Raw genomic sequence first — 23,848 nt, forward strand, 5'->3', positions numbered from 1 at the left:
ATGCGAAAAGCTAATTATCTGATTATGTATCTGTCAAATTGTGTTGTTGCTGTGTCATATGATATTTCAGCCTGATATGTTATAATTTTACTCCCACTTGCTGTTGGATTCAAGCAGCACAGAGCTGCGTTGGCTGAGTCATCCTCCTCCGTCCTGTTGTCGTCATTTCCTCCACAACTTCTCACTTTTGCCTCCGTGCAAAAACTTCCTGTGATACTCTTGTTGATTACAACCAAAACACTGTAGTTCTTTTATAATTATTATTATGATTAATTTCCACCTGTCTTTTTCTTTGTTCTTACAGTGCACTCCTATCGTTGGCCATGGCTTTGTGTTGGACAAATACAAGTGCCAGTGCAGGAGAGGATTCTACCATCCACGCCGTGTGGCACTCAATGGCTTTAAAAGTAGGTTACAAATCCCTCTGTGATATAAAAATACATATTGCAGCAAGCTGTCAGATCAGAACTTTGAATCTTCAAAAGCAAGCTTTGAGGTTTTATAAAAAAAAATATATATATATATAAATAACATCTCCTTTTCTTCAGCTGACAGCCACACATTTTGTTTGAGATAGCTGTAATGTCTTTGAGTGGGTATCCTGGGGCTTGTGAGGTTATGAAACCTACAGCGTCAGTCAGAGGACTTTGACTGTTCTGAGTGTGGAAGCGTTTCTATTCTGAGCCACAGGTGGCGACTGAGTCACAGACCTGTTGGATCGGGAGGAGACGTCTTGTTGGAATAAACTTGAATGGAGGTTTAGTGACACATTAATTGACTGTTTGATAAGCGTCACCTCCCCATAGCTACTGTAGGTACTCACATGACGACATGTGCCATTGTTGAAAGAATAGGTCTTTGATTTGAAACAGACTTGTACCAAAGCAGGTTTCTCATTTTTGAATGACATTCATAGATCTGTCAACTGAAATGACAACCGTCACCTGCAGATTTGAGGTAATGATGCTATCACTCAGAAACACTTCTGACTGAAACTCTGTCTCCTACGGTGGCCCCGAGAGCTCAGCTAACTGCAGCGTATGAAAATACAAAAAGACAAGTGTTTCCAGGGGACATTAAAGAGTGATGAACCTGGTTTGGAGCCTAATGTACTTTCAAAATTAAAAGCGTAGAATAACAAATATGTCCTACTATGGTTTGGCTTCAGACCCAGTCCACTGTGGTCATGATTACACCTTCATGCATTGTCATGTTGTGTTCAGGGCTGTTGCTAGGAATTCTGGGCCCCCTGAAAGAATACTAAAGTGGGCCCCTGCCCCCTAACTTTCCCACTTTTTTTCTTAGACTACGTATGTTATCATTTTTATTTAGCTTTGTTTGCTTTGCTTTGTTTTGATGCTAATGCAGCATTAGTCAGGGTCTAAGCAGAATAATTCAGTCATACAAAGATTAGACTACTGGGTTTTTTGTAGGGGTGGGAGAAAAAATCGATTCACATAAATATCGCAATATCTTTTTTGATGATTTTCAAATCGATTTGTTTTTAAAAAAAAAATGTTTAAAAAAAAAAAAATGTTTTGAATTTTTTTTTGTTGTTGATTTTTTTTAAATATTGTGCAATGTGCATTTGTTAGCCTTTTTTTACATACAGAGAGTACAGGTTTTGAAAAGGGTTTAAGTTCACTTTATAATGGAGTATATTAATTTATAGGCTCCTACAGTATTTGTGTGCAGATAAATGTTACAAATGCAGACTAAAAATCGAGAGAATCGGCAATATCGTAGAATTGCAATTTAAATCGAATTGCCATCCAAAAAATCGTAGAAGAATCGAATTGGGAGAAAAGCATATCGTCCCAGCCCTAGTTTTTTGTGGGCCCCACTGGGTGCTGGGCCCCTAGAATTATCATCACCTTTCTCCCCTATACAACGGCCCTGGTTGTGTCCTACAGAACTCACATAACACATAATATTCCTCATTATGTAGTCAGCTGTGATAGTTTTATGAAAAATGATCATTCCAAACTAAAGTCTGAACATGTGCGCACAACTTTGAACCTGCATGGCCTCCACTGAGTTTCCTCCCTTCACCCTTGTGAATTTCAAGTACAGCTGTAGCCTCACTTCCCCGGTGCTCGTGCTCTGGATCTGAATGCCTGTATCCTGACACCTTGACTGAGAGCGCTGCAGTGTCCTCGGGCAGAAAGCTTGGCCCTGATGACTGAGATAATCAGGCAACTGCGGTGGTTTTCATCGCTGACTCCGACAATACAGCAGCACCCCAAGGGGGGGCGGAGGGGGTATGCTAAGCTGGAGCTTTATTGTAATGCCCTGCAATGAGGCCTGTAGTCTGTGAAGAGACTGGTCCTCCTCCTCACCCCGTGCAGACCCCGCCATTAAAAATCCCTGCGGCTCAGGTTGGGTCGTGGTAACCGGCGCCCCCCCCACCACCGATCACCCCTCCCCTTCCCCCCTCTCCTGGAACCTGTCTGTTATTCCTTGTGCATCGGCCTGAAAACAGACCAGGCTGCAAACAGATTTTCTATTGTTCCCTAGCAACAGGCCAAAAGGACAGATATCAAAGGGGAGAGAAGGGGGGGGGGCACAGCCTGCCATAACAAATTATTTTGGAAATGTTGGAATGAATTATGTGCAGTCAAACATGAATTTGACTTGTTACCATGTGCTGTTAGCTGGTGGCCTCGGACATTTTACCTTGATATCTCAGATAGATAGATAGATAGATAGATAGATAGATAGATAGATAGATAGATAGATAGATAGATAGATAGATAGATAGATAGATAGATAGATAGATGAAAGTGAAAACAGAGGATTTATTTTTTTCTTTACATGTAGCTGATTAACTTCATGTTTCACAGGTGCCTCCGGAGGAACACATCCAGTTGCATGAACTGCAAAACACTCAAAAGTAATCTGGGGGGGAAACCACAACCAAGTGTACCAACAATTACACTGACTGAAATGATAAAAGGCAGGAGTGTCACAATATTTTCTCCCCGATCCTTCATTATTCCCCCCTCTGCTTAATTAAAGGCTGTATTCTTGTAATTATGACCCCCAAGGCTTTGTGATTTATTGGTTTGATGATTGCTACTCCTTCAAGTTGATTAACTGAGCATTTAATGAGAAGTCGGTATGTGACAGCCAAATGCAAATTAATTACAGTGATAATCCTCACAAACATGACAGTAAATCAGATCTGTGTTCCGAGTGCTGATTAGATCCAATTTTTTTTCCGAATGGCTGTTTTTCCATTGCACCTTAAGTCCTGAATATACCCACCGAGAATGTCATCTCAATGTCCTCAGGTAAGGAGCAGGGCTCTCACAGAGACGACACCTCTGACGTGTCAAGCAAGTGCCTGCCGTGCCGCGAGGGCTGCCCCTTTTGCCGCGACGACACGCCCTGTCTGGTGCAGGAGGACGGCGCTCTGCGGCTGGTCGCGGCCTCCTTCCAGGGCCTGTGCATGGTGCTGGACCTGGCCGGCATGGTGCTGGTCTACCACTGCAGGAGGAACAAGGTGAGGGGGGCGTCAGGGGGTCAACGTGGTGGAGGGTTAGATTTAGATTTCACACATTGTACAAAATGATTTGCTAATCACTGAGCCTGAGAGAACAGTTACATAATGTGTGCTGCAGCTCTGGAGGGAACTTAGTCAAGTGTATCAGGGTTGATCTGAGTCTGAGATCAGGGGAAACAATCTTGAAACGGAAAGTCTGCGTTTGAACCAGAGTTTGAAAGATTTGGCATCTACCAAGTAAAGATGAACTAGAAGTACAATCACATTAGATTTAAGGTTGCATGTCCTAGTTTGGCAAGTCCACCGTTCTCCAGCTTAAAGGTATAGTATGTAGGAATTCCCCCCATCTAGCGGTGCGGTTGCATATCTGAACGTATTCTTGATGTTGCATTCAGGTGAAATCGGGCAGACGTCAGACAGACAACAGACGCTGCATGTAACAGGATAAACAAGCGTCTATGTAAACAAGTGGTCCGCCAGCACGAGGCAAAACAATACAGGCGTGACAATATGTTGTCATGGTGATGTCGTATTGTTTACCTGACCCACGTTTTACCGTCTTTCTCTGGTGGAGTAAAATGACATCCGGTTGGTTTGCCGACGGCCGTCTGCCTGACTGCACCTGAATGCAACATCAGTGCCTCCGTCCTTCCTCACACTACACAGTGGTGACAGTTTTAACAGGCGCTACCTGGAAAACTTTCTCCCCGAGCCGACAGCTCCGCTGAGTTTCCGTGGTTACCTACGGTCACGCTGCCACTCAACGTAAAAAATGGCGATGCAACATGGCCGCCTCGGTTCGGTGCGTCGCCCACTTATGTATTTGTAACGACTTGTAACAACTCATTCTAAGGTACGAGAAAGCTTTCATTTGTATGCGGGTGTGATTCCACTTCAGTGAAATACGTATTTATGAAAGCAATATTTGATTTTTGCTAATAAAAAGCCAAATAAGTTACATACTGGGGCTTTAAAGTCCATTATTCCCTCCTATAGAGCTACGTCTCACTGCTGTATTTCTGTTCTCCCTTGTTAATTTGCAGTATGGAAACGGAGGGATCCAGTATTTTCATTGCCATAAATCCTTATGGGCAAATCTCACTTATTTAACCAAACATTATTAGAGATGGAAGTAAATGATACTTGAAGACACTGGCTCACACAGTAATTTAAGTACTCAGATAATTGTCCCAGATTAAGTAGCTCAAGTTTAATACTGCACTTGATTTCAGTCTGTAGCTCACAGGAGTAAAGAGTCTGTTAATTGCTCTAAATGAATATTAATTTTCTGCACATCCTCCCATCAAAACTCCTACATGCGTTTTATTGAGGACATATTTATTGATGTGAGGAAAGTTTGTTTGATTTCTTTAATGTACGTCAGACTTGACTAACATCCTTCCCACATTTACCTGAGCCCTCCTCGAATCCTCAAAGACGCACAGCAAAGTCGTTGCATAATGCACGCTCTGCTAATAGAATAAAGTGAAATAAATATGAGCTCCTCGCTATGGAGGATAATTACAACCAGTCCTCGGGCAAAGTTGAGTTGAATCTTTGCCTGTGTGCTATTTATAGACATTTGTGTTGTTGCTTCAGAATCTCTCAGATTTTTCTCAGTTCACAAGAAATGTCCCTGGAACCCTTTGAATTAACATAAAGACATAAAATAAATCTTCTTCAAGGTAAAGTGGGTAATTAACTCCAACTCTGAAAAGTGCTGCGATAAAAAATATTATAACCCCCCCTTTTGTTTGTTGTGGTTTGAAAGATGCACAAGTTTATTCTTTGCCTTTGCTGTCATCCCCCTTTCTGTATGTGATAGAAATAAATCAGCCGCTCCCTGTCACCGACTGATTGATTGATTGATTGATGGTTTGTTTGCCGTTTCTTTTTCAGAGCATCCGCACATCTGGTCTCATTCTGCTGGAAGCCATCTTGTCTGGAGCTTTGTTGTTATACTTCCCGGTAAGTAACTCCTCTGATTTTACACCCACAGTTCACTCAGTCTGTCTGTTGATCCATCAGCTTCTGTTTTCTCACATTCAAGTTATCTGTTCTATATTTTATAAAAGACCAAAGCAGCTCGTGAGGCGTAAGCCAGATGTTACAGGCAAAAAGCAACAGATTATACGGGATAATACAGATCATTGCATCACAGTATCACTAGAACGGGTCTTCTGTGGTCTACGTACAAGATTCAGGTTTCTATTCATTGCACTGGCTTTGCATCTTCGAGTTAAACCACCTCCGCTCCGACTGTCTCTTGTTTCAGTCTTTTATAAGAGTCCACGGTCCAACTAAGTCATTATCACTGTGAACTCCCTGAACGCCTGAGGCTGCACAGTCCATCTTTATCATTATCTATTACTGTAGGTCCTTGTGTTATGCACTTTACATCCCACCACACACACTTCTGCTCATAGACTCACATTCATATTTAACACTGAGGACATGACAGATTTTAGACTTTGATCTCAAATTGAATTTCTTTTTTACTTCCTGGTATAAGAGTTGTGTTCATGGTCCTCTGTGTTCACAGCTGTGCCAACAGAGGTGACACATTAGGATTCACTCTATTCATTTTAAACATGACCTTTGCCAAATTGTGGTGTTGTTGATGTGGCGGCCGTTCACGTGCTGATTGAATAATTATGATGTCATTACATTACACTGTAAGAACAGGAGTCAATACATCTGGAAAACATTTATATTTGTATGAAATCTGCGTTCGTCTGCACCAATGGTGAACACATACTACTTTAACCTTAACCTTAAACAATGATTAATTTGCTTTTGATATAACTTGGGACAAACTTTTTGTTATCTTATTCAAGATATTTCCTTAAATACTTCCTTAAATACTGTTTAAGTAACACAGTCCCTTAATATGTGATCCATACATTTCCGGGAACCCCAAGAGTGGCTTATGGAGATCAAACCAAATCAATAAATAGATGAGTGATTGTTAGGTTGTATCTTTCAAGCTTTATAAGTTTAACTATTAAAGTTTTATTTGACTTATCTCTTGTTAAGAATCAAACTAATTGTCCATTCCTGACGAAAGGCCCTCAGTGCATGCCATATTGTCTGTGTGGATGATACTCAATCCATATTAAATGCAAAATGCTCCTGTATTTTGGTCCAAGTTAAGGAGATTCTTTTTTTACATGTTTCAGGAGTGAATCATCTTCATTGTTTTATTTACTTTTAAACGGGGAAAGAAAACTTACAGAAATGGGGGCAAGATCTGACTTTATCATGAATTTCAGAATTAACTACATCAATCACCGAGTTAGAGTAAAATGTATATTAAATAAATGTGAATTTTAAAATGTTTAACTAAATAACAGGCAGTCCCATCTTTCCAGTGATACATTTTACCATATGTGATCAAAATCATTTCAGCCCATCTCTCTCTAATGATACACAACACAAACAGATCACCATAAGGGATAAACAACAGGGAACCATGAGCCAACCAGACCCTGTAGTTATTGTATTCTGTCTGGAATATAACTAAGTAAACTACCACAGAATTAGGTCATGTTTGTCCAGCATTCATAATGAGCCATCAACCTCAAATTATAAAATTGACACTCACAAATCAGATTCATTTACTGGCCGTAGTCCTGATTGTTGTTATTGTTGTTGTTGTTGTTGTGAGCCAAAATGTGGCTCGATGCCTCCTCAGGAGTTTATGTATTTCCCCCACTTGCCCTCACCAAGAGTCACGGCTGCCGGGCGCACAGAGCAAGTAAACTATTTGATAGTATAATTATGTTGAAATACATAATTAATTTATGTTTAATTTATGAGTTGCCTCTCTCCTCTGGATAACTGAAAGGAAGCAGTGCCTCAGCACCGCTCTGGTTTGAACATCAGTCCACACCGGAGGATTCATCAGGCCACCATGTTGGTCCCTCTCTCTGTCCTGCTCCTGCTTCATTCTTATACATTCACTGTGTCATGAGACTCTTGCGACAACACACCACTGTGGATATAAGGAAGTTGAGATTAGCGTGTGTGTGTCTACGTAGGTGTCAGGGATGATGGGTACTAAGGGTGCAATTTATGTTATGTGGAAATTGAGCATAGTGGGAGTGGGCTGCCAGACTGTGTAAGACCTGACTTACTGCTCTCCGCCTGCAGCCTCCATCCAACCACTCTTCAGGGGTTTGGTCCCAACTTGAGTGGCATCATTTGCTTGTTTGTTGACCCAAGTCCGTCAACCTGGTCCGCCATTTGGTCAGTTCATTTGACAAGACAATAACTTAACAAAACAGTTCACTTAGGAGGGTGACGGTGCTTCCAGTTCTTTTCAGATGACTTCCTTTTAACAAGAACCAGGAGATCTCCCTTCAACAAGGGCTTGGCTTTTTCCCACACTTCTCCCTGCCCACATAACGTTACTAGGTTACCAGCCAGAAGAAGAAGTTCTCATCAACCCTGCTATGTAAAAAGCTGTTGATGCTAATGTTGGCTACATGCATATAGTAAATAGTGAAACTTACTACCAGCTCCATTAGATGTAAAATGTGGTTCTTTTGACCTATTCATATTTCATCTCTATGCCCACGGATGTCTTCACAATAAAGTTCTCTTATGGGTTTCTTTCTCTGCAATATCCGCTCTATGAGTTCACATTCAGTAATTTCCTCTCTATATAGTACGCTATGGTTCAAATTGCCTTCAAAGCACAGGGGATTGGAGGGCAATTTGAAAGTGAACACTACTCTACAGTGAGGAAATCATTGAATGTAAAATGAATAGTCATTGCAGATAAATGCTGACCATAGATGGTACAAAATAGTGTGATGTTATAAAAATCTACATGATGACAACTTTAAGATATGGTCATTTTGACATTTCGATGTTTTAAAAGAATCTACATTTTAGCAGGAAAATCAAGTCACTATTTTTAAAGTTGTTGTTGTTGCCTGCGTAAATAAGGCAATAAACTCTGCCCACTACTGTTTTGGGTGTCATTATCTTATTCTACTGATCATTGTCTGGACAATAAGAGAGAGTCGGACATCACAGTGCGTGTGCATACAGTACAGCATTAGTTTGCCTCATTGTGTGCGTATGTGCCTTCGCCAGCCTTTGTGTCGTCTCTATGTGTGAGTGGGTCCATGTGGGTGGACGCCAGTGTGCGTTGTATATGTGTGTATTTACACTTGTGCACACAGCCCACAGTGCACCTGGAGTGGCGCGTCAGAAGCCCATCTTTAGCAGGGAAACAGATGGAAGGAACCTGAGCGCCATGGAACAGGGAGATCTGATGTAACTGGGGAATTGACTGCCTTCAAACACTGGCACAGACTGCCAACAGTGAGCCTCTGCTCTGCTCAAACACAAAGTCTGATGGCTGGACGATAGCCATTTTGAAAGAGAATAAAAAGGAAAAAAAGGGAACAAAAAACAAAATCTGTTGAGAAGAAAGAGCTTCAGAGCGCCCGACTGGACTGGACTGTTGGGATGAAGGTTTTGTTCTGATTCTGAAGTTACTCGAGACATTAGCACCAGAATGGAGAGCCTGGTAGTTTTTTGGTGTTGTGGGCTCGTCCTTGTGTGACTTTGTGTACATATCTGCTGTGATGCTCAGAATGGATTTGATTTTGCATCTGTCCATCCACCCTCTCCCCTATTCACCCCAAGGATCACTCAAGTACCAAAAATAGTTCCCCCCAAAATACCCTGCCACTCTCACACACTCATGGGTCCTTTCTTCCCTTTGCTCTGCTGCGTCTCAGGATTTGTTTTTTCTGCATTTCTTAGCACCTTTCCTGCCTGTCTCTACCTCCGCTCACCCCATGTTTTCCTTTCATTACCCCCTCTGCGTGTTCTCTCTTTCTCCGTCTCACCTTTGTGTCTGTCTCCTCTCCTGCAGTCTTATCGTTTGTTGCTGCCGCTGTTTCTTTTTCGCTGCCACCACAAGCCTCCTCAGCTGCTGCGAGCCTGGCGAAGCTGCTCCTCCTCTGGTGCTCGATGCATTTTTAAACAGTCCATCAAGTTCTAGCACAACTTGTTTTAAAAATACATCTGCTGATTAATTGATGGAGGAGGCACTGGAGGTTGGATGCAAACCAGGAGGGCTACCTTCTCTTTCTGAGCGATATAAACATGTGGCTTTTTTATCGCACAGTCCCCGGTGACTTTGTAGTCCACATGGGTAGCACTGCAGAAAGGGTGTGACACTGTTTGTGTGGGTCTGTGTGCTGGTATGCGCGCACACACAGGCCGGATGGGAGATGGATTATGAGTGTGTTTTTTAAGTGGATTTGTAGCTTCCCATTTTCCTGCGATTGTGTGCATGTGCATTTGTGCATGGATTTGCATTCCTGCATTTGTGTACGTGGGTGTAAGAAACAGCGTGGCCTACTTATACATCTTATTTGCAGAGGTGATTTATTATTTTGGTCTGTCTTGTAGACCGGAGAGCTGGAAGGATGGATGTTTGCTCAGGAGGCGAAGAGATGAAGGTGCCAGGCAGGATGCTAATCCTAACCACGGGTTAGCATGAGAGGCAGCAGGACAAAAGGAGGATAGAGACTGAAACAAGAAGAGTTTGCAAGAAAAAAGAAAGGAGGATAGAGACTGAAACAAGAAGAGTTTGCAAGAAAAAAGAAAGGAGGATAGAGACTGAAACAAGAAGAGTTTGCAAGAAAACAGAAAAAAGAAAGTGTCTGGGGAATTGCTGCACTCCTACTGTATGGGTTGTTGAAATTTGCTCTGTCCTTTGTTGTCTCTGATCTACAGTATCATTTGATTGAGCTGTATGAGTTATTCTTCTGACTCAATCTGCTTTACAGAAGCGCACAGGAAGAATATTGTAATTACATATATTAGACTATTGTGTTAAATACAAAGTGTTAGGCCTCATCATGAATATAAATAGCTTAGGATAAAGTCATTTGTCTTCCAGAAACACAAAGACCTGGGAGAGTTAGTGAAAAAGAAAACAGTGCTAAGAAGAGAGTGTTAGTCAGGTGCAAGGACGCAGGTTTGGTTTTATCTTTGGTGGCCTAAATAATATGTGCATTTGTTTTCTGCCTCATTTATATGTGCACACACATATACACACACATACACACACACACACACACACACACACACACACACACACACAAGACCCAGACTCTGCAGACAGTTCACTTGAACTAAATATGTTCACTAATATAAATTGCCTGAAACGGGTCTTGTATCATTTTTTTTCTCTAATTTTAATCAGATACTGTAGCTTTCTGTTTTTTTTTCTTTTTTTTTCAATTAATTGAAATCTTAACATGATGGATTTTCAAGAAATAAATGTGTAAACCCCTTGTGGGATGTGCTCTTCTGTTGGAACCATCTGCTGTGACTGTGAGACATTTTCTAATCTCACCTGCAGATTCTGTGGCTCTGGCTTTTTGTTTTGTTGATGCAGGAACCACAGAGACGAGGTTGGTCACAGACACAGTGACGCTAAATCTCATCTTTTTAAATCAAAAGACTCCCGCTTGTATTATCTTTCATTTCCTTGAATCTTTGTAGGCTAAAGATCTCTCCCTTACATCAAAGCTCACCTTTTTGTCAGGATTTCCAGAATAAAATGATGCATGACAATAACAAACAAGCATCACGTCTCATGTCCACGTGCTCAATAAAGTCATGGGAAAAGGCAGGGAGGGATTAAATAGTAAATATTTCCCCAATTAATTTCAACAAAGGTGCAAGTCTCCTCCCTAATTTGCCCGCATTCTTTTTTGATATGTCAGTAAGCCGCTTTTGCTAAGACCATAATAATTTCATGAAGTGTTATTTGTCACGGCCAGGCTTACAGCTTGTTGTCCTGTGAAAATCAATGAACGCAGATAAAAAAGAAACAGTTTCGTTTTTAAGAAATTCTCTAATCGACTGTTTTTGTATGCAAGTAATGACATTTCCACGAATGTTTAATTATTCCTTTAAAAACATGATTTAAAAATTCTTTTTTTTCAGTGAAGTTATTGTCGTTGGAGTTCTGCATCGTGTTCAGAGGATGCTCCGCAAAATCTGGGATTCAGTTTGTTTCAAATTGGATGTGTAAAGTAAAACTCGTGTTCTGTTTTTCTTTCATCCATACCTGTCTACCATTCACCAGCTAATTTATCAGATCCTGAGCTGCAACGGTGACTTAAAGCCGGCAGTGGAGCATTAAGGGGGAACAGCTATAATTCCTGTTCTTGGGTATAATATGGACTTGGCTTCCCGCGCTCTCATGACCAGCATACCAATGACAGACTTTGACGCGGCAAGGTTTTGATGAGGATTGTGGATGGAGGGAAAAGTGGGCTCGGTGCTTTGACTCTGTGTGTCACATTGTTAATCAGGAGGTGAGAGAGACGTCTGCACTCACAGAGCTGAGGTGAGAGAGGACGGGCAGAAGGCTGAGAATCCACATATTGGAACTCTTAACTGTGGACCAATACCAGTGGGTGAAATACATTTTTTGATAATTTTGAGACTGTGTGTGATTATAAACCACATGCGGCAGGATTGTGATGATTAAAGCCAGTAACATGCTGTAGAGTAGCGCAGCCCTGGTTTCCCCGTGATACATCTTCACTGTGTGTCATCGCTCCACTTTGTTTTTTTATATTAACTCTCTGAATCACTGTGTGAGGTGTTGTCAGATTTGATATTTTCTGTCATTTCATCAGTCTGTTTTTATTCTTCTTGGTTAAAAAAAAAGAACACTTTTATTCTTTTAACGCATCTCACAGCCAGGCTCCTGCAGCCTCAGGGTTTGGCGAAGAGTTTTTACTTGAGTTTGCCACAGATGTTCTGCTTCTTTTCTGGGGGAAAAGAAGTTGCAGGTGCTGCTGTTTCTCAAGCTTAATTACACCAGAGAGCTGCTGCCTCTTGAATGCCAAGGCGTCGTAAGGATAAGAGCGGAGATAAATCACTGGCTAGACTCCTCATGGGATGTACTTATACTACATCTGTAAACTGACTGCACCATCCGCCCACAGCTGGACACTGCTCATTCACTAATTCACCTCTGTGCACCTGCAATTATGTATGTAATCATGTGCAGTTGTGTTTTACTGTATGTCTGAGTCATACTTTGCAATTCAGCAATTCAGTTTTTACGCTTAAAGGGATAGTTCACCCAAAATTAAAATTTCACTCATTATCTACTCACCCTCATGTTGACTAAGGGCTGTGAGAATTTTCAGAGTCCTCCGTGCCTTCCCTGAGTTACGGGGGGGTCCGCGCAGCAGTATTTGTCCATATAATGGTTGTCAATGGATACCAACTTTCTTCGTCCAAAAAGACACACCAAAAAACATCCAAATACCTCCATAGTGCTTGTCTGTAATGTCCCTCTTGTATTGAAGCCCCAACATGAGAAATTGTTCCGCCGGTCAGTGCAAATCATGCAAGATTTGCACTGACACAGGAAGAGCAGTGAACTGAGACACTGGGAGCTTCCGCTACAAACAAGCTTAAAATATAGACTTATTTTATTTTTTTCGGAACAATTTTTCATGTCGAGGCTTCAATACAAGAGGGACATTACAGACGAGCAGTATGGAGGTATTTGGATGTTTTTTGGTGTGTCTTTTTGGACGAAGAAAGTTGGTATCCATTCACAACCATTATATGGACAAATACTGCTGCGTGGACCCCCCCGTAACTCAGAGAAGGCACGAAGGCCCTTAGTTGACATGAGGGTGAGTAGATAATGAGTGAAATTTGAATTTTGGGTGAACTATCCCTTTAACTGCATCACAGTCTTGTAAAGGTTAAAGCCACCACAAGGACAGAGTCAAGTCCTGTTACAGGACTTACAGGTCCAGATGTAAATTCAAACACTTCCTGGCAGCTGTGGTTGTTCCTGCTGTCCACACCGGAGCAAGGACAAAATCCACATTCATCATACGGAGAGTTACAGAGGTTCAGCTGCAGTTAATTTGAGATTTCAGCAGTCTGAGTTCGTTAAATCAAGCTTCCAAAATTACAGTCCTCTGGTACCAAGGTCCTTCTTTGTGTTTCTCTTTTTTTCCACTGCGGCTCAGCTAAGAAACTCAGGAGGTGGAAATTCATCCTGACTGTAAGGTTGGAATAAAATCATTTGACTGGTTCAGCTCAGGCCTCTTATTAACTTTAAATGTATTTTTGATAGAACATTTCATCACCATCTCTTCTATTGACTCTGAGTCAGGATAAGTTTCTGTCCTGTATTGACTTCAGGAGCAATTACAGCAAACAATAAGCCATGGATTGTGGCCTATATACTGTACAGGCACGTCTGTGCTGCTTTAAGGTGAACGTAAAAATGTGAGTCTATTCTTTGCAGCAGCTCTAATTGGCATTTTTATATAAACAATGAATCAGATGAATAAAATCAAAGGAGTCTCTCGTAGTGCTGAATGCACAAAGAATAATCACCAACTCTGCAGCTTCCTTGTGCCTTTTGCCTCATTATTTCCGTTTTACAGCTTGTAACTCTCAGTTGTTATTATGCTCCTCTAAAAGTCTACTGCACTTCAGGTCCCGGACCTGAGGGCAGACTGGAAAAGTAACTGACTGGTGAATGTAGTCAAGCATTTAGCAACAAATTTTTTTCTAATTCTAATAACTAAAAGTCAGTGTCTTAAGACCTGAACCGCCTCCGAGGCAGACAGAGAAGCAGCCTGGATGGAACTTTGAACACAATAAAACAGGAACTAAGGACGCACCATGACAGGCTTTTTTAACATCTACTGTATGTACATACACCATATTAAATTTCCATATATGAAAAAAGTGCACATATGAAATTAACATTATGTGACACAATTGCATGTATATGAAACCTATCCGCAGCCTGTCAGTATATACTGTACAGGTGCGTCTCAATAAATGAGAATACAAGTGTCAGGTCAGCAGCAGTCTTCCCCATGACAGTGTACTGCACCTTAGAGACCATGGATAGGCTCAGAAACATATGCAGGTGTTTTGAGTTAATTAGCTGTTTAAAGTGTGACACCATTGGTTACAATATTTAACTTTTTATTAATATTGTGATTATTTGAGACACTGAATTTGGAAATTTCATTAAATGTAGGCCATAATCATTACAATTAAATGAAATAAAGACATGGGATATTTCAGTCTGTGTGTAATGAATCCATAAAATATATGAGTTTCACTATTGAATTGAACTACTGAAATAAATTAACTTTTCCATGATATTCTAATTTATTGAGATGCGGCAGGGTCCAATGTCTGTGACAACTTTCCCAGATTGTGAAGACAGAATTGCTTAAAATTAAGAAATCAATATTATTAGAATTTCTATATGTACGTGTTATCAACTTGTATATATAAATTGTACATATTGTTAACTTATAGGGTATGGTTAATCAATAGATATACTGTATTTGATAGACAGTAGCTACAAATACTTTCCCAGTAAAGTGAATGTCACTTCACATATCCAAAGCATGTGTATGATAAGATAGTATATGTATCATGTAGGCTACATATCTTATCATAAGTACAGTATATGATAAGATATTCCTGCGTATATGGCAACATCATCATACATCATGTGTTACATTTCACAATGGGCATTTTGATTATGATCAGTGCACCTGTTCCATTATACATCTGTATTGAATAATGTATCATTGTTCATCAGGCGAGAGCTGTGCTGATTAAACGCGGCTTCAACAGGCTGTAATCACCAGAGTTAAGACTTGAGTACCTCTGTATGCTTCCTGCACATTAATGCAGACACATTTAAACAGCAGCACTCAGGAAGCAGCCGCGCTCAGCAGCATGGAGGAGGATGTGTATCCCCCCACCAGGTGAGTGAAGCAGGTATTCACCGCCCGGGATCTTCAGCTTCACTCGAGGCCACGCTGGAGATTTGACATGTGTCGTCCTGCTGAGATAGGTGCTGATGAAATGAAACCAAGCCGTAACAGACGTGCAAATGGAAGCTCTGATCTTTGCACGCCTTCTCCTCAGTCTCTGTCGCTGCCTCGTCTTTAACAGTAATATGTGCGAATAAATCTCCCACCAAGCAGAAAATGATAGGCTGACATTTTATCAGCCACCGGCAAATTCTCTGTTCTGAGACAGATCAGGCACAGAGTCAGAAAGCTCATCTGCACATGCACACTGAGACACATGTCCATGTCCATGCATAGAGAAACACAGATCAACATGCAAATGCACAAACTCAGATTTAGTCACACATAGGCACGTATAGAAAAACAAGGTTGTTAAACATCACCACATGACATTATAGAGAATAACCCTGTCAGCCTCTCTTTGCTAACGTGTTCTGGCAGCTGACATATGAACAACATACAGCTAGGAGATGTCAGTGGGAGCTGTGGAGGTGTGAGATATCTGCATGGCCAAATCAGCCTCCAGCTCCGGTTCTCACAGGCTGTCAGACTTTCATCATTTTCATTTCCGACTCCTTTCTGTGTGAATATGGGAGGACTGTTCAGTTCAGTTCAGTTCAGTTCAAGTTTATTTATATAGCATGTTTAAAAACAACCATTGTTGACCAAAGTGCTGCACAAGTCATATCAGACACATTATATCAAACACATTCAGACTCAGATCCATACGCGTGCACAAATAAACAGTTCCACAGTATACATAATAAACATACTGTAGTTTCCCATATTAACCCACACTGAATGCCAGCGAGAAAAAGTAGGTCTTGAGCAAAGACTTGAATTACACAACATCTTCAGCAGATTTTACGTGTCTAAGAAGCTTGTTCCAGAGCCTGGGTGCTGCCACCGCAAAAGCTCTGTTACCTCTAGTTTTGCATCTTATTCTAGGGACCCCCAGGACTGTGAGTGATTCACCGCTGCTGACCAGAAAACAAAGTAGCTATCACCCAGAGTCCCAGACTGTGTGATCTGACACCGCTGCACCTCCCTCTCCGCAGGTGATGATCTTGTACTTCCATCCCAGTGTGTTTCGCTGTATCCTCCTGAGGTGGGTCCGCCTCCTGGGTTTCGCCACCATGTACGGCACCATCGTCCTCAAACTGTACAGGTAAACTACAACCACACTGGCAGCAGAGCAGCAGTCGTTTCTGCACTTTGTGTGACCTTCCTTTGAATTAGTCCTCTCTGTCTCTCTCACACCCTCCTATAATCCCCTCACCTTGTCTCAATCCCTGCTTTGCCTCTGTATCTTTTCTCTCCTCATCCTATTTCCTTTCCTTCTCTTGTCTCCTCTCCTCTCCTCTCTCCTGTCCTCTCTTCTGTCCTGTCCTCTCCTCTGTCCTGTCCTGTCCTGTCCTCTCCTCTCCTCTCTCCTCTCCTCTCCTCTCTCCTCTCCTCTCCTCTCCTCTCCTCTCCTCTCCTCTCCTCTCCTCCTCTCCTCTCCTCTCCTCTCCTCTCCTCTCCTCTCCTCTCCTCTCCTCTCCTGTTAACCTGCCCTGTAAATTAGTCTTCCTCGTTCTCAATAATTCACTTCCCTCTCTCACACATATGCACGCAGTCTTGTCTATAAGCGCATTTGAATTTCACATCAGGTCCGGTCTATCAGCGTCTGCCTGCTGAAGTATCTATACAGATACACACGCACACACTCAGTCTCATTCCTGCTCTTCAGCTCCAAGCAACTGTTGCAGGAGATGAGAGAAGGAGGTCAAAGGGCGGCCAAAGTGTTCCCTCGGCAAAATTACCAATTTGATTTTCTTCCGAGCTGGGCGGGTGTGAAGTGTGTCCCGTGGGCAAGCTCTTAGAGGCCGGTCCCACTGAATATATCAGAGATGAGATAGATTTGTCACAGTCTGGTCGAGAGACTGCAGATGAGCACAGCAAACAGAGAATACTTTTCTGTGTGTGTGGAGTGTGTGGCAGATATCTCCTCATGTAGCCCCACATCTCCACTTCAGATCACTTTATCCCACTTCAACTATTCTGTCTGATGGGCTGCCTTTTTAATTCCCTTTACAGAGGCGCCGCTGTCTTGTGTGCATGTAGTGTAGACTATAAATGCTGTGCATCTAATAAATAAACTGCTGCTGCATGCATTTTGTCTAAGATTCAAATTCAGACAACTTTATTAATCCCAAGAGGAAGGAGTCATTTGCAGCTTACCCAGTCCAAAACAGATCAGCATAATGTGCTCCAATACGAGGGAACAACAAAAAAATGGAAGCTAAAATATAAAACAAATAAAATTAAAAACAATAATATGAATACCTACATTACGTACATTAAAACTGCAACTGTGGCCCTTTAGCAGCCTGATAGTGGGAGGAAAGAAGGACTTGGGGCAGCTTGTCTCCTCAGGGCCACATACTGGTAACACCATGCCTGAGGGCTTTAGTAAATGCACTGGACAGAACAGGGTCTGATTGGCTGATGATCCTTTTTGCTCTCTGCCCACCCCCTCCCTCCCTAATCCTCCCAAAGGGAGCACAAGTCTCTTTGCTCGACTCCAATTATATTTGAGTAAACTTTCACATTACCATGTAGGCTATCAAGACCATTAAACCAGCTAATAAATGAGGAAGTTAGGATACATTCAATAAATGATTCAGAAAAATGATATAGCCTAAAACAGTATATAATATCACAACAGGAGAATAAGTGAAATCGTCCTGACTTCGTCAACAATTCTGTGTTTACATCAAGTCAATAATTATGTAATGTTAGTATAGGTTTATCACTGTTTTTCCTTAAACATAATGTTAATCTCCCTTGTATCATCATATTCCATGTGGTTAAATTTCCCCTCACATTGTCCCTTCACTTCTCCCTGCAGCACAATACGTTACACCAGCTATACTTAAAGGGATAGTAGCATTTTTTAAAAGTGGGGCTGTATGATCTACAAATAGCCCCTAAGTACTTTAATTGCAGTAGAAGACTCTCTGCACTCCTCCCGTTAGCAACGCCAGCCCATAGCCCTGCCCAGAGATTTACAACATACAGTGTTGTGAACAGACCCAAAGAAATATATAAGGAAAAACGCAGTTTTTATTTGGACCTAACCAACTGCTGATCGGCAGGCGCTAACCCTGGGCGGAGGGATACGTGAGTTGGTTAGGTCCAAATAAAAACTGCGTTTTTCCTGCACTTTGAGGGGCTGGAAAAAATTATATTATACAGTAGCAAACAATGGAACTGTGTTTTTTTTTTCAGGTAAAACCTCTTTTAGGCTGCGAAAATAGGCCGTTTCTTTGGGTCTATTCACAACACTGTAAGTTGTAAATCTCTGGGCAGGGCTATGGGCTGGCGTTGCTACGGGGGGAGTGCAGAGAGTCTTCTACTGCAATTAAAGTACTTAGGGGCTATTTGTAGATCATACAACCCCACTTTTAAAAAATGCTACTATCCCTTTAACGTACATGGAGGGGATGAGCACAGCCAGTCTTGTTTCACTGCTGCTTTTAATTCAAGTGCTCGTGTCTCCCAGGGTGTTAAAGGTGTTCCTGTCCCGTACGGCCCAGAGGACGCCGTACATGACCAGCTGGCGCGTGGTGCGGCTGCTGGTCGTGATCCTGCTGGTGGTGCTGTGGTTCCTGGTGGCCTGGACGTCCGCCGTGTGCCAGAACCCTGAGCTGAGTCGGGCCCTGATCACCACAGGCCTCACCCCCGAGGGAATGCAGTTCAGCATGTGTCTGCTGGACCGCTGGGACTACATGATGGCTGTCGGTAAGTGTGTGTACGCGTGTGTGTGTGCGTGTTTACATGTGGCCACTGTGTATTGATGTTGACATGGACAAGAAATCATCCAGAATGAAGAAATCCTGGTGCCACTTACCACTTAAGTGTAAGGAGCTTTTGGGCTTAGAGTTTGGATGTAAGCTTCTTGGGTGAAGCTTAAGATTAAATTTAGTTTAAAAACTTTACTTTTGGAAAAAGATGTGGGCAGGGTGGGGGGAGAAATTTGTTTTAACATACAACATCTTACATGTACAGTAAATGCTTGAACGACACTTGTCCCTAAAACTGCTTCAAATGGTATCTTGTATTCTGTGAGTAAAAAACGCAACTAAAATTGATGCAGGCAAACCAGAGTTACACCATAGCTATAGACAGCGCTAGGGATAGCGACAACGCTAACCTATGGGGGTAATTCTTTCAACCACAACAAACACACAGTCAGAGATATTTTGGACATTACCACTGCACTGCTCCACCGTTTATTTATGTAAAGAAATCATCACAACAAGGAAAAAGTGTTTGTTTCTGTGGCGGGGAGAGCAGGCGCTCTGCGATCGGATAGTAATGTCTTTCCAGGATGTTTCAGAGTTCGGTTGTCTGAGGTGAGTGACTACAGTACATGCAAAAACTCACAAAGTTTATACTGTTTATACTGTACACTATATGAGTTCAGTGGTGTCTCGTCAGGATTCCAGTCATGTACCATAGATATTTGATTGTTTTTTGAGTGTTTGTTGTGGTTGAGAGAATTGCCCCCATAGGTTAGCGTTGTGGCTATCCCTAGCGCCGTGTAGCCATGGTGTAACTCCGGTCTGCCTGCATCAAGTTTAGTCGCGTTTTTTGCTCCCCCCAACACTGGGTGACCATCAGGACAACGATTTAGGGGTCAGAAATGACCGGAATTCTCCTTTAAAAGCAACTTAAAGGTTACCTGTAGAGTTTCTGACCACTGGTAGTCTATATTTTTTACAAGTTGGTCTGTATTTTTTGGTTTTCTTTTCTGAAACACTCCTGCCAACAATTTCATACAATATTATTCCTGTGATCTACATGTGCTTCCAACAAACCTAGAAATGCCAAGTAAATATGGTTGTAAACATTTTTTTTTTTTCCCCTGTTGGTTGGTTTGGTTTGGTTTGATACGCCAGATATTCCCTAAAGCAGTGGTTCTCAGAGTGGGGTCCAGAGAGTGGAACCCCAGGGTCCCATGAGGGGAATAATTTATCTTCACTACAATTACATTTGTCAGTAAGTGGACAAATACAAGTGTTATTTTCTCAGAGGTGGTGGGCATGAGAGAGAGGATCAAATGGGGGTCTGTGATTTAATTTGTGCCAGTTTATGGGTCCTTAATGTGAAAAAGAGAAGACAGCCACTGAGTTTTCTGGAAGTAGGCTGCAGAAAAAGGCCTAGAAATGTAAGAAAACCACAGATACTGACAGATTTTCTTGGGAAAGTTTATCTTGTAACCTTTTTTCGACTTGGACCGGCGGTGGCATCTGTGAAAAATAAGTTTGTACGTTGTAATGCTTTAAAGTCCTGAGGCTCCAGTACCGGCGCGCTCAAAAGTAAACAGCATGCTACAGCGCAGAGACTGATGAGCACAGTGAGGCAAAAACACCCTCTCCGACCTCACAGAATTGAGTTTCAATGGTGAAATTGCACCACTGGCAACTCATCTATTGTGGGCAGTGCAGTCTCCTCCCGTACTGTATGGGAGCTGATGCTATCGACAGCAGATGGCTTGGACACAATGCGAGGGGATGGTTTGGAGTCGTTTAACTGTATCTTGAAATTTCTAGCGAGTATTAAGCACAACGCCTTCATTGTTGTTCCTATCAGGCAGAATACACAGGTACAGGCCAGGGGAGGCTTGATCTGTATGAATGTGACAAACTGCTCCACTTTGACTACGTGTCTTGTAGGAGATAAATACAGCTGTCTCTTTAAAAAGCTGTAAAATGCATCAAAACACACAAGCGACTGGTTGAAAGGCTTGATTGACTGATCGTTATGGACATCTTTTTGTGAAAGGTGCAATAGAAATAGTTGTTATTACTGTCATTTTAGTGGTCTGTTTATTTAGTGCTGCATTGTAGCAGCAATTTGAAAAACCTCTCTGCTTTTAGCTTTAAGTAAAATGGATGGAACGGTGAATTTAATGATTCTTTGCATTGTTCGATTCAACTTTACCCACACAGACAGTTTAATGGACGGTACTGTGTGTTAGGGGAACAAAGGAAGGCTCTAATAAACAGGATGGCGTGCCTTTCTCTTACATGAATTAGAGCTGCCACCAGCGTGAAAGCAGAACACCTCAAAAGGGCAGACGGTCTCATTTATTTATAAGCCTTTTACTAGCTTGTCTCAAAGGACTTCCCCAAGGATGAGTATATCAAGTTTTAACTAGGCAATAATCTATCCTAGTATAAAGTAATTAAGTATAGAACATTTAAGAAACATATGGAAGCAAGCAAATCTAGGTTTCCCCATCTTTTGATTCACATTAATCCATAGTTTATTATGTTCTATATCAGCTATATATAGACTAGGGCCTCAAAAAGATGCAAACACTGAACTGTAATATGGAAGCATAAATACTCTCCTCCTGTGCATAAGATATTCTGGAAAACCACCCTCTGCTCTCCCAAAAGCCATACAGCAATGCTCTTGTAAAAACCTCCTTTTCTGACCAACACTAATACTTTACACACAGTCCCTAAAAGCCCAACATTTTTAACACTGACCGTTTCACAAGAATGAAGAGTGATGGGGTTGCTGAGAAGTTGCAGCCACTATCTTTCAAGTATCTCTCCAGTCCCAGACGGCCTTGTGCGTGTGCGTTACAGTCACTTCCTGATGACAGATTCTTGAAGCAGGAGGCAGTGATGGGCACCTCACTGAAGCCAGTCTGACAGCAGGGGACACTAATCCTGTTTGGGAAGAGGGAAAGGATGGATCCCTGAGAAATGCTCGGTCTGCCTCTGAAAACTGATAGACAGGCAGACAGAGAGGAAGAGAGACGGGAGTGGCAGGGAGAAAGAAGAGAGGGGACTGTGAAGTATGAGGCTTGTAGGGATGTGGGCAATGATGCAAGGAGAGGTTTCCACCAGCCTTGGAAAGAAAGAGAGAGAGAGAGAAGGATGGATAGAGCTGAGGAAGGGAGGACAGCTAAGGACATTCTGGAGACAGAACAGAGGAACAGGAACATCTTCAGAAGAAGCTTGTGGACACAGCACTTTGAATGGAATAAATCAGACAGAGAGCACAACAAATCCCTCTGTTTGCGTCTGTGTGTGCGTCTGTGAGTGTCACTTTTCATTTGTGTGTGCATAAGAGACAAGGTAGGAAATGAGGAAGTCCTGCTGCTCGCTCTGTTGCCTTAACACTGGTGTTGTGAGGCTACAGTGAAGGACAGGAAGCTTCCAGAGTAAAGGATTTTCAACAATGCACAAGTCACGGTGCGCGTCATGGTTTTGAGAATGAATCTAATTGCTTTTCAGTATTTCTGCTCGTTTTATCATAATACGGACAAAGGCGCACATGTCCATCTAAAATAAGAAGAACTCATATCCTATTTTGTCCTGCATTGTGAAGCAAAACAGAGCTGATGCAAAAACGTATGGATAATTTCAGCAATAAACAAATAATTTGAATATGCAATTAATCTGCATTAGCTGGAATTGTTATCCTTTCCTTCTCGCGAGCAGCTCTTCATGCATTCACTGATTCAGAGGCTAAGCAGCCAGTAATTAGTGATGATTTATAGACTGGGCCTATTCATGAATATTAATGGTCTATAATCACTGTAAAGACTTTATGGACTCATGTGCCAAACACAGTCCATGCAACAGTCCTTGGTGCAATTTTGCTCCCTGCAAACAATATAACAAAGTTTGTGCAGATTGTATCAGAGGAAAACCTCTGACTTTGTAACGCCTTGTTTGTGAATTTCACATCAGTGCATTTACAACAACAACAAAAAAATATGTCTTATGTGCAAACGTATTATTTTTTCTACCAGCGGTAAAGGAAGCATCATCTTTTCGTTCCACACCAGAGAGCAGCAAGTACAAGATGTATGAGAGTGCTGCAGGGCTTAATCTCATACCTCCAAAACGCAGCATCCTTCAAGGAATCCTCTCCCTCTCACATCCAAAATAATTACTATTGATTTTTGCAACTGATGCTCTTTAAAATTTCATTACTGACAATTTAGATGATAATGTGCGGGCTGTGAACACACGCTGTGGCAATTCTGGCATGTGTTGATAACCATGAAGCCAGCCAGCGTTTTGTATACATGTACATCTTCCCTGTGAATTGCACTCGAGGCTGCGTGACCTTGGTGAGATGATGAGACGATAGCAGAGGCACGTGTCGACAAGCAAGTTCAGGAAGCGGCTGCCTCACTCTGGGGGAAACGCTTCCAACTCTGGGAATTTTTTGCTAAATTAGGAAGTGCTAAATTTGAAACCACACAATTGCAATCAACCCTGGCAGAGTCAAAGCGGGGTTAGTGTGTTAATATGGGCCGGGGTGAATAACAGTGTATCAGTAGTTGTGCAGGTAAATCACTTCTCAAAGGAATAACCCAGCACTTTGAGAAATGCTTTTCTTTCTTTTTTTTCTTATCTCTGAGAATGAGTCTGTTAATTAGCATCCAGGAGATGAT

General features: G+C 42.0%; 1 protein-coding gene across 1 annotated transcript in view; it reads left to right on the forward strand.

The window, feature by feature from the left end:
- Positions 1 to 23,848, forward strand: part of gpr158b (G protein-coupled receptor 158b) — an 83,078-nt gene that overhangs the window by 37,452 nt on the left and 21,778 nt on the right. The window contains exons 3-7 of the mRNA XM_085805100.1: positions 305 to 407; positions 3,294 to 3,505; positions 5,405 to 5,473; positions 16,434 to 16,543; positions 18,923 to 19,161. Of these exons, the coding sequence (XP_085661226.1) occupies positions 305 to 407; positions 3,294 to 3,505; positions 5,405 to 5,473; positions 16,434 to 16,543; positions 18,923 to 19,161 (733 nt within the window). The remainder of the gene's footprint in view (positions 1 to 304; positions 408 to 3,293; positions 3,506 to 5,404; positions 5,474 to 16,433; positions 16,544 to 18,922; positions 19,162 to 23,848) is intronic.

The sequence above is a fragment of the Trachurus japonicus genome, chromosome 17 (genome assembly GCF_045865225.1).
Source record: "Trachurus japonicus isolate A0001 chromosome 17, Traja_1.0".
NCBI classification, from domain to species: Eukaryota; Metazoa; Chordata; class Actinopteri; order Carangiformes; family Carangidae; genus Trachurus; species Trachurus japonicus.